At 47.1% G+C, this 13,450-nt stretch overlaps 1 protein-coding gene across 1 annotated transcript in view; it reads right to left on the bottom strand.

Annotated features, from left to right (window-relative positions):
* Positions 1–8,912: 8,912 nt before the first annotated feature.
* The window catches only part of Ccdc6 (coiled-coil domain containing 6), a 103,399-nt gene continuing 98,861 nt past the window's right edge, over positions 8,913–13,450 (bottom strand). The window contains exon 9 of the mRNA XM_048451543.3: positions 8,913–13,071. Coding sequence (XP_048307500.2) covers positions 12,865–13,071 — 207 coding nt within the window. The 3' untranslated portion in view covers positions 8,913–12,864. The remainder of the gene's footprint in view (positions 13,072–13,450) is intronic.

Raw genomic sequence — 13,450 nt, 5'->3', positions numbered from 1 at the left:
TGGTTTTTTTTCCCCCAAACTCTCTGACCAACTCGACACAGTGGTGAGACAGGAGTGATTGCTGGTTGGGTAGATGTGTGTGGGCTTCCAGATTTCAACTACACACACTGTGATTTGATGTGGGAAGCCCCGTTGTATGCTGTGGATATGTGTTGCTTTCATCGGTTGATGAATAATGCTGCTTTGGCGTATGGCAGGGCAGAGTATAGCTAGGTGGGAAAGCCAAACTGAATACAGGGAGAAAGGCGGAGTCTGGGAGATGTCAGCAGCCACTGGAGAAGCCAGATGTGAGTTAACAAGCCATGAGCCTCGTGGTAAAATATAGAATAACAGAACTGGGTTAATTTAAGTTGTAAGAGCTAGTTAATTATGAGCCTGAGCTCATAGGTCAAACAGTTTGCAATTAATGTTAAGGCTCAGAGTGGTTATTTGGGAACTGGCTGGCAGGAGAGAATTCTCCAGTTATAATGATTGGCTTAGCATTTATGAGTACCTACTGGCTGTATGTGTATACGGCTGTGTTAATGAAAGATGGGGTAAACAGTCAGGTGATTCTGTTCTTGGCACACATACCAACACGCCATTTACCAAACCTAACTGTGATAGGTCAGTCCACATAGCCTCTAGAAATCTCAGCAAACTTATATAGCATCTGTTATTGTTGCCAGGGACAGCTCTCTCGGTCTTCATTTCCTAGGTTTCCAAAAGGGAGTATCAGAAATACAAAATATTATGCACAGTTCAGGGTGAAAGCTATTTTTCTATTTTTTAAATGATGTATTTGCATTGGTGTTTGTCTACATGTGCAGCTCTATAAGGGTGTTGGATCCCCCGAAACTGGAAGTACAGACAGTTGGGAGCTGCTTTGTGGGTGTTTTAATTGAACCTAGGTTCTCTGGAAGAGCAGCCAGTGCTCTTAACTGCTCAACCATCTCTCCAGCCCATTAACACTGTTTTCCTGGTTTCCCCTGATATCAGTAATATGCTTGATGCGTGATGAATGCGTCAGGAAACCTTCTAAGAAAACCAAGCAAATCCTCGGTGAAATCTGAGAACCAACCTACTCCTTCCTCATAGACCTAGCATCCTCTTCTCAGGGACTTCAGAGCTGCGGAAGGGAAGCTCTGGCGGGTGTCCCCTGACAGTCATGTCGGATCTGGAAGTTTTGCTTTGCTCACGTACCTCCTTAGAATTCTCAGGACCTTGGGCAGGAATCTCCGCTGGAGGAAGAGAGACTGGCCTACTACAGAAAGATGATTAGCAAAATGCAGTAAATGAATGCCTTTTATGGTAATACTTACCAGGAAATTAATGCACTGTCTTAATCCACCTGATGCACACACACACACCCCAGAGAGATGGGATCATCTTTGGAATAATAGGCACACAGAGGAACTAAGGAAGAATATCAATGGAAGGCTGTTGCCTTCTGTCCTGTTTGGCTCAATCTGGGCCCCGTTACGATGTCTGTGCCCATTGTAGGGGATCTTCTGTGGCTGATGCAAATGCGGGCCTCAGAGTTTCTGTCAGTTCTTAGACATGAATGACAGCCAGTCCTCCCACCTACACGGTGGGGACTTGGCGACTTAATCTTAACAAGTCAAAGCATCCCACAGAAGACGATACAAGATGAATATGCTGTGATTTCTTCTTTTCTGCCCTTTTCCTCATGTGTGATGGAGTCTGACTATGCTGACCTCAAACTCTCCAGCCTCCTGCCTCAGCCTTCCAAGGGCTGGGATTACAGGTGTCTGTCACCATGCACAGCCTAGAACTAAAGGAATTATTTGTGTGTGTGGTCTCAGAGGATGGTGGTTAGGGTTGCAATCTTTCTGCCTCTATGGATTAATTTTTTCTTCTAGCTGCTGCAGTTTTACCAATAACATCTTTCAAAAGCAACTTAAGAACAGAAGGGACTTTCTGGGCTCTCAAATCTAAAGGTGGGTTTATCCCATCATGGAGAGTATGTCATGACCACAGGCATTGTGCGGCGGCTCCTTACACTGTGTCCACAGTGAGGAAGCAGAGACAGATGCCTGCTAGCGTCCCACTTCCTCCTTTTTACTCACTCAGAACCTCAGCCCACCGAACCCTGCCACCTACATTCAAGATACGTCTTCCTTCTGAAGCTAAACGTCTCTGGGAACATCCTCATAGACACACCCAGAAGTGCATTTCCATGGTGATTCTAAATCCAACCAAGTTCAGTGACAGTTCCCAAGCTTTAGGATGGCCAGTGGGCACCGTGGCACCCAGGAGGAAAGACAGAAACATTCTAAAAGGTGTTATCACTTTCATCTGCAATACTCCTATGTCGGTGCCAGGAAGATCAGGTCGCTGCTGAAGAAGGTATGATTTTATGTTTATTTGCAAGTTCATAAAATGAAAATAGATTCGAGAAGCTCCATTGGCTGCTAGCTTGGGTCTGGAAAGTCACCGAACACAGGTGCATATAATTGTTCTCAGCTTCAGTCGCAGACAAGCGTCATTCAGGGCGACACTTATCCTCACACAACCTGATGGCAAAGACAAGGAAGGCTATAGATCTAGAGTGGCCACATTACCCGTCCAAAGACACAGGCATATGAGGCCGCACGCTCTGGTAGCAGACATTCTGGTTCCAAGACCATGTTCTGAATCCCGTGCTCTCAAAAGGGACAGGTATGGCCGTGGCAGAAGCATGCCATCTTGGTGGTAAAACGGAAGGGAGGGGGAAATAAGCAGGGAAGGGAGGAGACAGAGGAGTCATGCCTAGAGCCAAATGCATGGGGTATCCTGGTGTCTCTGGAACCAGAACCATGGATGCCAGACCCTGTTGAAATGGAAGTCTCACAATACAAAGTTGGTGCTTGGCGTGGATGAGCATGAGGCATGCTTCATGGATGGAACTCCCCTTCAGACACATAACCAGGCCAATCTAGGCCTGACAAGAAATCCATTGGTCCTCCACAAATAAACAAAATGTAACTCAGGGCATAGGCTCTTAAACATTCAAGGTCAAACCTGGGTCCCCTCCCTTCTTCCAGTCTCAAACTGTGTGTGTGTGTGTGTGTGTGTGTGTGTGTGTGTGTGTGTGTGTGTAGGGGGCGGGGCTGTATAAAGTGGCCAGTAGCATGAGTAGCCGTTTCCTCTCTCTGAGTGGCAGTGAAATTTATGCATCAACTAAGGTCCTTATTGCCAATTTAAAAGCAACCGTTTTCCCCACACAGAGGCTATCATAAAAATAACACTTACTGTTTAATTGTTTTATGAGCACATCCACACCTTCCTGCTTTGGCTGTTCAACTGCCCTCAGTAAAACAGCGCTGATCGAGGTCTTAAAGGCGAGGGAGGCCAAGTAATCTTCAGATTACGTGGCAGAATGCGATTGAAGAACTCGGCTGGAAACCTGGGTACTGGTCAAGTCCAAAGAAAGCTTTGTTCTGATTTAGACTTCAGCCAGCCCCACAGCCTAACACGTTCTGCTCTGTGGACAGTGAGCAGATTTCTGTGCCTCACGGTTCTTCACTTTTAGTTTGATAAGCCATTGGGTTTGAGAACCAAGATGATCCGGGCGGTGGTGGCACATGCCTTTAGTCTGAGCACTTGGTGGGAGGCGGGGGGCTACAGACAAGGGGATCTCTGTGGAGTTCGAGGCCAGCCTGATCTATAAAATGAGTTCTAGGACAGCAAGGGTGACGTAGTAAAATCTTGTCTTGAAAATCCAAAAAGCAAGCAATCAAACAAAACAAAAAAAACAAACAAAAAACAAACCAAGATGAAAGAATCAAGGCTCAGAATGTCAAAGATGTGCTGCCATGGGCAGGGGAGGTGGCCCATCGTGAGCATAAGAACCTGAGCCTGAATTCCTAAAATGATCAGACATAGTAGCGCATCTGTCTATGACTCCAAGACTCCCCTGAAAAGATGGGAGGCGGGAAAGGAATCTGCAGGTTCTCACATGACAGCTAGCCTGGGTACACAGTGGAAAAGAAAAAAACCAGTAAGAGACCTTAACAAGTCTTAAGGTGGAAGGTTCGGAACACCATCAAGGTTGCTTCCTGACCTCCACATACATGGGGAGAGGGCTGATTTAAAGGAACGTGCTGTTTACACCATGTGGCCAGTTAGCAAACATTTTCATAGTATTATTGTGAGTAATGACCTAGGGACTGTGACAAGGAGGCAGAAGATGTTACAAGGGCCCGATGTGGCCAGCAGAGCACTAAGCGTGCCCTGGTACACCTGGGTCTGGAAAAATCGCTGAGCACAGGTGTGTATCACCATTCTCAGCCTCAGTCGCAGACACCCAGGGTGACCGGGCATCCCACCTCAACTGTTTTTGCCCATTAAGTGGCTGAGACCGTGTTTCTGGAACCAGATTCTTTGGCCTTGCCCACTGATCCCAGGCAAGTCATCTGAAGTCTGTGAAACCCAAGACAGAGAGCGGGGTGAGGAGCAGCCAACTCCACCTAGAACATCCAACACGGGACTGCTAAGAGGAAAAGATCGCCCACCCGAGTTCCTCCCACTGTTAACTAATGCTCCTGCTTTTACAGCTTCCAGGTTCCTGTCCAGGCTGAAGCACAGGGTGGTGGCAAGGGAAGAAAAAGGCAGGGAGGTGGAAAACTACACTCAACAAAGACACAGTCAGAGACTGACAGACAGGTTAGCTTTTGGTGCACGAGACGCTTTCCACATGACAGCTGTCTCAGGGTCCTGCGATTCCCAAGAGAGTCTCACTCGACCTTATGCCTTCCTCCACGCCTTTAGCTGTGCTTGGGCTGCGAGTTTCCCACATAAATCACTGCTGCTCCCCCACCCCTTCCCTGGCCCTGCCCCGAGAGGGACTCGCCAAGCACCAAAGGTCATGGCATGCCCAGACTTCACAACACCATGGCGTTCCACATTGTCGTCGACAAAGTTCAAGCTTGAGAACAGGGCAGTGCAGTCACAAACCGGCCAACCGCTCTCCCCAGTGCAAAAATCATGGGGAAAGAAGTTTCAGATTTTCTGTTGGGCTGCATTCACAGACATTCTTAGTCACGTGTGGCCACATGTGGCCTGTGGGCTAAAGGATAGACAGGCATGCTGGAGAGCAAAGCCTCTATTGTCCTCAAGCCCAGATGCGCTGGAGCAAAGCTCATGAGGGTCAACTATTACATCTAGGAACAATCACCTGGTCGTAGACCAGACACTTAAAAATTAAATTACACAGAATTTGGGTAAAAAAAAACAGATAAGAGAAAAAGATAATCCTTAACACACTTCTTTTTTAAATTCATTCTACTTTTGTTATTTTCTTCGAGACATTGTCTCATCTGTTCCAGGCTGGCCTCCCCTTCGCTATGTAGCTGAAGATAACCTGAACTCCGACCCTCTGCCTCCCACTTCCAAGCGCTAGCACTGCAGGTGTGCACCACCACTTCCGGTTTATGTGGCTTGGGGAGAGAACCCAGGACCGTGCGCTAGCAGGACAAGTGTTCTACCCCTAAGCAACGCGCCAGCTTCTGTCTTGCTTTTCTCATGCGCACAAGACTATAGCTGACACCGTTACATGGTAAACGAAGCTACAGTTCGAAGTCACTTGCGACTGGAACATTTACACTAAAGAAATTAGCAAGCAATATGAATCAGGGCTACTTTCAGAGAGGTAGGGCTTTTGGTTCGTTGTTTATGAGACATGGTCTCACAGTATAGTCCTGGCTGGTCTGGGACTCAGACATCCTTCCGCCACTGACTCTCTAGTGCTGGGATTAAAAGTGTGTCCCAGAACACTCAGGAGAGCCAGGACTTTTAAAATATGTCATTCTTTAGATCTCTTTATAATGCCAGACCTGCCCCACCTCAACCTGCTAACCCCACCCCGAGACACATCTTGTAGAAGGACAGCGGTAGCACATACCTTTAATCCCAGCACTCAGGAGGCAGAGGCAGCTGGATGGATCTCTGTGAGTTCAGGGCTAGCCTAGTCTACACTGTCTCAGGACAGTCAAGGCTACACAGAGAAACCCTGTCTCAAACCCCCGCCCCCCCAAATCCATGTTATAAGGAACGCATTAGATTGAAGTCGCAGGGCGATCGGTAATGAAAAGTCCCCAGACTATCTTAATACAAAATATACAGCTTTAATAAACAGAAGTAAGACTTACACCAGCTTACACCAGAATCCAAACGATCTGTCCGGACGCAGGAGCTAGTGGGAGCTCGCTTGCTAGGTTTATAGGCAAGCTTTGGCCTAAGGGCGGCACGCCCCCAAAACAATGTGATTGGCTGAACTCCCCTATCTTTAGATCATGATTCTTAATCTTCCTAAAGCTGAGACCCTTAACTACAGTTCATGTAGCAACCCCCAGCCACCCAACCATAAAATTATTTTTGTTGCTACTTCTTAACTCCAATTTTGCTACTGTTATTAATTATAATGGAAATATCAGTTTCCCAACAGTCTTAAGTGATCCAAAGGGATCACAACCCACAGGTTGAGAATCACTGCATTAGAGGATACTATAGCCACAGAACAGACAAACACTAATCCCACTTTATAGCCTGAGGTACGCAAGGAAGTCTCATTTACCAAGGTCCCCTGGGTACATTTAATTGTCTTATGATTATCTGGATATGAGTCCAGGAACGTCTGGTCTATGCCTTTCTTCAAGGCAGGCTTTAATTTCTGTTCCTTTTTCCCATGAGCACACTAGACTGGCTGTACTGGACTTCACGTATTCAACCTATGACCTTTCCAAGTAGGTCACGACCTCAAGAGTCTGCAGATCCATGCTTTAATAACTACAATGGCAGGCAGACTGGCCCTGGAGAGGGCGGGGGCTCTCTGCCCTCCAGGTGCACCGACCCCTCAACCCACAATGACTGCAATAGCAGCCTTCCTGCACTTTTCCAAGAGAAGCAGCAATCTGGTGGGGTTTTTGTTGTTGTTTTATATTATAGACGCCTCACTTAAAATGAATTCCAATTTTCCATCAATGCTTCAGGCTGAATCAGTGATGGTGAGATGGTTACCCCCACTCCACCCCGCAGGCTACCTGACTTCACCATGGTGACTTGTGCCATTGGCTGTAATCCCTCACAAATCACAGGGTGGGCCATTCATTTGCTGCCTCCCAAGACTCTGAAACACAGCACAGAAAACCTCAATGAAGAGAGGGAGGGTCCTTCTTCCCAGAGTTGCCTTTAGTCAATGGGTAAAGGGATCCGGTGGTCCAGCGGTCCCACAACCGGTTGGAACAATCCGGAAGCGTGTGTGAGGTTTCTCTTAACCACTGGAGATCAGTTCCAGCTGCCCTCACTGCCCAGCAAGCAGCCAGTTCCCCAGCCTTGTGCTGCCTTCCCTTCCGCCACTGACTCCAATTCCAGGAATCACTTCCAAGCCTCCTGCACCCCCGACTTGTGAACCCAGGAGGGAGGCTCCATCCATCCATTCTAAACTCTGCCTAAAAACCAATTCCTTTGAGGTCTTCTCTCTTGTTTTCCGAGACAGGGTTTTCTCTGTGTAGCTCTGGCTATCTGGGAACTCACTCTTAGACCAGACTGACCTCAAACTCAAAAGATCTGCCTGCCTCTGCCTCCTGAGTGCTGGATTAAAGGTGTGCACCACCACAACTCTGGAAGTTTTCTCTGATTCAAAGTATTTTAAAAAAAGGGGGGGGAGGAATTGAGACACCAACTGCCTTCTCCCTAAAAGACAAGCTTTACTATTAAAGTAAAAGGGGGGGGGCGGATTAGTTTTGACCCAATGAAATGAATTCCTAAAGACTCCATTCCTTAAAGGATTCTGCTACTATGCACTCCCACCCCACCCAGCCTTATCAAAATGCAACTGACAAGCCACAGGTTCTTCCAACACATGGATACCTATCTGGAATATTCTCTACTACACACACATCATCCCAGATACTGTTATTTTCCTGACCTATTGATGGGGTACAGACACATGAGCTATACTAAGGCTGCTGCTGGGGCTACACAGCAAATTGTTTTAGAAAGTTTTGTTCTTTTTTATTAATTTTTATTAATTTTGTGCATGTGTGTACTGAAGGGTGGTGGAGGCCAGAGGACAGCTTAACAGGAGTTGGTTCTCTCCTACCACATGAAGTCTCAGAGTTCAAACTCAGGGTGTCAGGCTTATAGCAGATAGATTTATCTGGCCCAAGAGTAAACTTTTAATAAATAGAATACATTTAAAAAATACATTTATTACTACATACTGTAGTGACAATGAGCACTGTTTAGATAGGGTTGGTGTCACAGGCCTATCCATACAGGTCCATTACATACATGTCCAACACACAGCATTTCACAACAGCCTGGCTGTCCAGATCACTGGAGGCTTTCAGGATGATGCACCATCCACTGACACGCCCTATGGTGCATGCCTGTGCATGTGGGTCCCCATGTGACATTTTGGGAGTGTAGCTTTCCTTCCCCCCGCCCCCCACGTATATATGTGCATCCCTCTAGGTTTACTGTTTGAACTTGAAATACAGCATATTGGGGCAGAAACACCCTATCAAGGTTCAAAACCATGGGACCTATCAGGGGTTAAGAGCACTGGCTGCTCTTTCAGAGGACCTGCGTTCAGTTCTTAGCATCCCCGTGGTGGCTCACAACCTCCTCTAACTCTAGTTGCAAGGGATCCAATGCCGCCTTCTGGCTTCTGCAGGCACTGAACACATGTAGTATGTGGACATACATGCAGAAAAAAAATCCACATTTTTTTTCCCTCTTTAGTATTTATAAAAAAGGAAAACCACACTAGCCCATTTATGCTGCCTTCCTACGTTTACTTCCTCTGGATGTCTTTAGAGTTTATAATTGGATTTACTTTGAAAGTCTGTTGGAACCAACACCAAACAATGATCGCTTCCAACTCAAAAGACCAGAAAGAACGAGGGGGAAGTTTATGGTTCAAGAGGTACATTTTAAAAAATTATCTTTATTTAGGTTTTCTGAGTCAGCACATGTATTAAAGACTGATCAACATAAAGGAAATAAGACATTAACTGGACATCTTACGTCTCTCTAAACTCCAACAGAGAAGGTCAGGATTGCCACCATTACCTGAACTCCAAGCCAGTCAAGTTGTAGACAGGCTATCAGAACGACACACAGAGCACACGGGTGTGCAGAGGCAGAGGGCATGCTAGCATTTGGCTCTCCTCTCTTCCTTGTTGACATCTTCCCATTTGACAGTCTGCTCTCTTTCCAAATGAAGTCCCAAATAAAAGTCTGTGGAAACAACTCAGGGTGCATCTGACTGGACAGTCTTCCGAAGGAATGCATTCCAACCTGTGGTGCCTGCAATCTTTTTTTTTGTGTGTGTGTTTTTTAAATTATTTATTTATTTTTTTGGCCAGGATGAAGTTCAGATCAAGATGCACAATACAATCTGATGATGTTGAGGACCGAGTCAAACAGCGAAGTTGAGCAGTAACCCAAGTTAAGGCATGAATGCACACACGTACACGTGCACACACACAGCACCCATGCTTGCACACACAGAGGATCTCACTGATCACTCAAGGACAGGCGACCTGGGTGTGGCCAGTAATCACAACTGCTGAGCATTCTGGAAAATGCTCCCCAAAATGGTAGGCTAACCCATTTTTATCAAAAAATTTAAAAAAAAAACAACTAAAACTTAACAAAAAAAACCCCCTAAGAATCTTTTAGTCTTTCCCAATGGCTCCTGAGAAGGAACCATGGAACAGCGTCAATGGCTGGCTCTTTAATCATTGGAAATTGAAGCTTTACTACGCATGTCTTTGGTAGTCATCGCTACAAGCTCTCAGCATTGGTTATCCTATGAGACAAGCACTAGACAGAAGATAAAGTTACACAGGAAACTTTCTCCCACACTTTTAAAAAACACCCTTTCTGAAGCATGCATCGCCATGCTTTTTCCTGTCCTCCTGGGTTTATCTTTAAGAGCAGAGCTTTGTATAGGGCAAGATCACGTCTACCCTACCCAACAATGGAGGATACACACTGTTTTCCTACAGCTGAAGGATCAACAAAAATTCACATTATGAATTATATCTGGTCGAATCAGAAGCCAATGACAAAGGCACAGCAGCATGAGGTGTCAAAGCCACATTCTGGTCACACATTCATTCCGTGGTCACCCGCCAACTGTTGTCTCCTTTCCAATCAACCAAGACGTATAAATAAAATCCTAAACACTTCCACATTGGCCAAAGGTCTAGAAGTCTGTCTAGAAGGCCAGCATGCTTGACAAGAGAAAGCAGGTCAGAGCCCAGAGGCGCTGGGCGCTGGGTTTGTAGACTGGGTTCTGTATGAAGGCGAGGGTGTCTGGGAAGAGACCCTCAACCTCTTAGCAGCACAGTGGTACCCGAGGGTCTCTGTCAACACGACAGGAGGTGGAGCCACCGATGGTACTGTCGCTCTCACCTGCTGAGGATGGCTACTGATGTTAATCCAGAGTCAGCCCGTGAGAGAAGGGAACTGAACCCCAGAGCGCCATGTCTGGCCCCAACCCACCTAGGAAGGGTTTCCCCGTAGTAAGGAGTCTCCTGTCTCTGGGGGCTCAGCAGCTGCTTCCCTTTCCTATCACTGCTGGCTTCCAAAGTAACACAAAGTCTCCTAAATTCAGATGTAGTGTTTGTTCTCTTGGTCTTGCTGCCTGCAGGGAGAAGCAACTGGATTGCGCTAAAAAGTGCTGAGAGAGGAACGTTTCGAGGGAAGGGAGGGGTCTAGAGGGATCTGCGGGACATTGTCCGAGACAAGCCTGAACGCCAAGAACCTAGCTCTGAGAGGCTCTGCTTGCCGCACAGCGGAGCCTTTGCTTTTGTGCTTCTAGGAGGCGGCTAAGCTGATGAGTGGCGGGGGAGAGATCTTTACAGAACGGACTTGTGTGCTGGAGTAGAAGCCGCTAGCCAGCAGGACTGAAATCTACAATCCCAGAAAAGTCTTGTAAACACATACCAAATTTCTCTCGCAAGGAAAATAAAATAAAAAAAAACCTCAAGACTGTACCGTGAAGGAAGAATTCTTCCGCCCTAGCCTCAGAATTTCCCTGGAATGGTCATGTACCAAGAGGGTCAGGAAGTTGCTGGAGAAATGCCCGGGTTTAGTCTGACATTGAAAACCTACCGCCTCGACAGCGCCAGCCTCCACCCTGGGTCTGATAACGGCACCATGGCTGGTACATCGCGCGTGCGCACGCGCGCGCACACACACATCTTAAAAATAAAACTTTCACAGACCGACAGTTTCTTCCTGGTCGTCGGAGGGTAACATTCTCAGTGTAGGGGAGGAAGAGAAGAGGTGAAAGGTCCTACGGTGGTTCTTATCCTCAAGTCCTTAAAAGGCCGTCCAACACTAGCATCCCATAACGCTTTTCTCATTCTGTTAGCTCTTAAATATGCATTCGAAGGCAAAAATGGAGGTTCCTAGACTGTACAATATTAAATATCTACAATGTCACCAGGGTATTTCCTTGTTCTCAGGAGTGTGTTCCGTGAGGAGTCGCTATTGGAGATGGCTGTCACAAACATGAACTCTTGAAAATGACTGATAAATTAATTTTCAGTTCTCTGATTATATCCAACAGATTCACGTTTCTCATCATAAAATATACATTCTCTAGTAAGTTATTTTCATCCACGGCATATATAAATATGCAAACACAGGCAGGGAAAAAGCACTTGACTACGAAAGCACAAAGTAACGGCCGACAAACAGAAATGAAGGTAACAGAGCCACACGGCGCTCCACCCGCAGTGATTTGTGCCGAATAAATGGCAATCATGTTCAGAACCTCCTCGGTACTCTCCTGGCTTACTTACGATGGGCACCGTGAGTTGCCAGCAAGGCCAATGAGCTCCTTTGCTGGCTACGCTTCCTCTCTGTCAAGTGCCCCTTGGCCATCACGCTAAGATGCCACCGACACTTCAAACAGTATTTCCTAAGAGTGTTTTGTACCTGGGAAATACCTATGCACCCTGGCTCAGGACAGCACAAAAGAATGGGGGGCGGGGGTATCACCATTTCGGCTCTGTTACAATCTCATGGCCCCTGCAGCAAAGCTCCAAAACAGCACTGGAGTCAGCCATCAAGATCACCAGAGGGAAGGCATCTACCTGCTCACGGCAGAGGGGACCGGCTTAGGTGGCTTAACTTGAAGGAGAAAGGAATGGAATCGCATCTCAACAGGCGATAGTTCCCACCCCACGCACGGGGAGAAGCTACACCTGTGTGATTTGTGTCTGTAGGCCGCTTTACAAGAGACACGCGGTCAATTTACGTCAAAAAACAACCTGTAAAAAGTGTGTCTTGTAGAAAGCTCTACACTAGACGTGTTGTGGGCACCGATTCATCTCACTTCCGATCCTATACTCATAAGTTAGGTTTGCAAAGGTCTGAACTGTACTGTAGTGCTCGGATTCTTGGTATAGTTTGGTAAACTCCCCTGTGACCTGGAAAAGGAGGGTTACTAACAGCTCAGTAAACTCCTGCAAGTTCACAGAAGAACGTTCTAAAATGAGATTTTCTTTCCTATTTGACAGACCTAAAAGCCAAGAAGAGAAGCCCTGGGGCCGGGCGTCGGGTGTGGGGTTTTGCACACTGCTTCTTGTGACCAAATACCAGATAGCAATGTTCCAGCCAGGGAATGACGGACACGGAGATTCAAGTAAAACACCGATGGAAAAAGTCATCTGGTTAGTGTTGCAGGACCCGCAACACCGGCTGCGTTTCTGACGAACATTCACGACACTACGAGGAGGGCAGCTAGACAACCTCAGTGCAAACACATCAGATCCAAATAGGCCAGGAAGGAAGCCTTTGGCGTTGAGAAGGCGCTCCATCAGACGAGTCCCGACTTGAAATTCTGACTAAGCTCATGCATTAAGGCTGGGAGGAGGGGTGCACCAAATGCGGCTGCTGCGAGGACGGGGCGGGCTGCGAGGATGGGGCTGCCGTGGGGACCGCGGGCTGCATGGGGGGCGGAGGCGGTGGCGGAGGTGGCTGGACTGGGCTCTGTGTGTTGGGAGATGGAGGAGGCGTGGGCCTTTTGAATTTATCAGGACTGCTGCTTCTCCGTGGCGACGGCCTCTGTAGGGAGGACACAGGGACAGCCGGTCAGTTTGGGATATCAGTTCAAGTTCAACGAAGTCAGAATCGGGGCTGAGGAGGACGGAACCTAGGCCAACGAGGGTCAGAAAAGCCATGGGTTCCTTCTTTATCTTTAGTGGTTCCTGAACTATCTGGGACAACACAAACAAAGTGGTAGGTTCATCACACCTACCTGTGAAGAAGGTTAATACAAAAACGATAATGCATTTTTCATAGTCAAATACGCAATTGGGGTCTTTAATAAAACAAAATAATAATAAAGATGCCATACTATCCCCTTAAACACTGTCACCTGTGCACCCTCACTCCCCTCCATTGTTTGGCTTTTTCTCACAATCTGAGGGGTCACACCACAGCA

This window comes from Myodes glareolus, chromosome 18, assembly GCF_982192425.1.
Source record: "Myodes glareolus chromosome 18, mMyoGla1.1, whole genome shotgun sequence".
Taxonomy (NCBI): Eukaryota; Metazoa; Chordata; class Mammalia; order Rodentia; family Cricetidae; genus Myodes; species Myodes glareolus.
The sequence above is the reverse complement of the archived record's forward strand: the minus strand, read 5'-3'. Positions and strand labels throughout refer to the sequence as shown.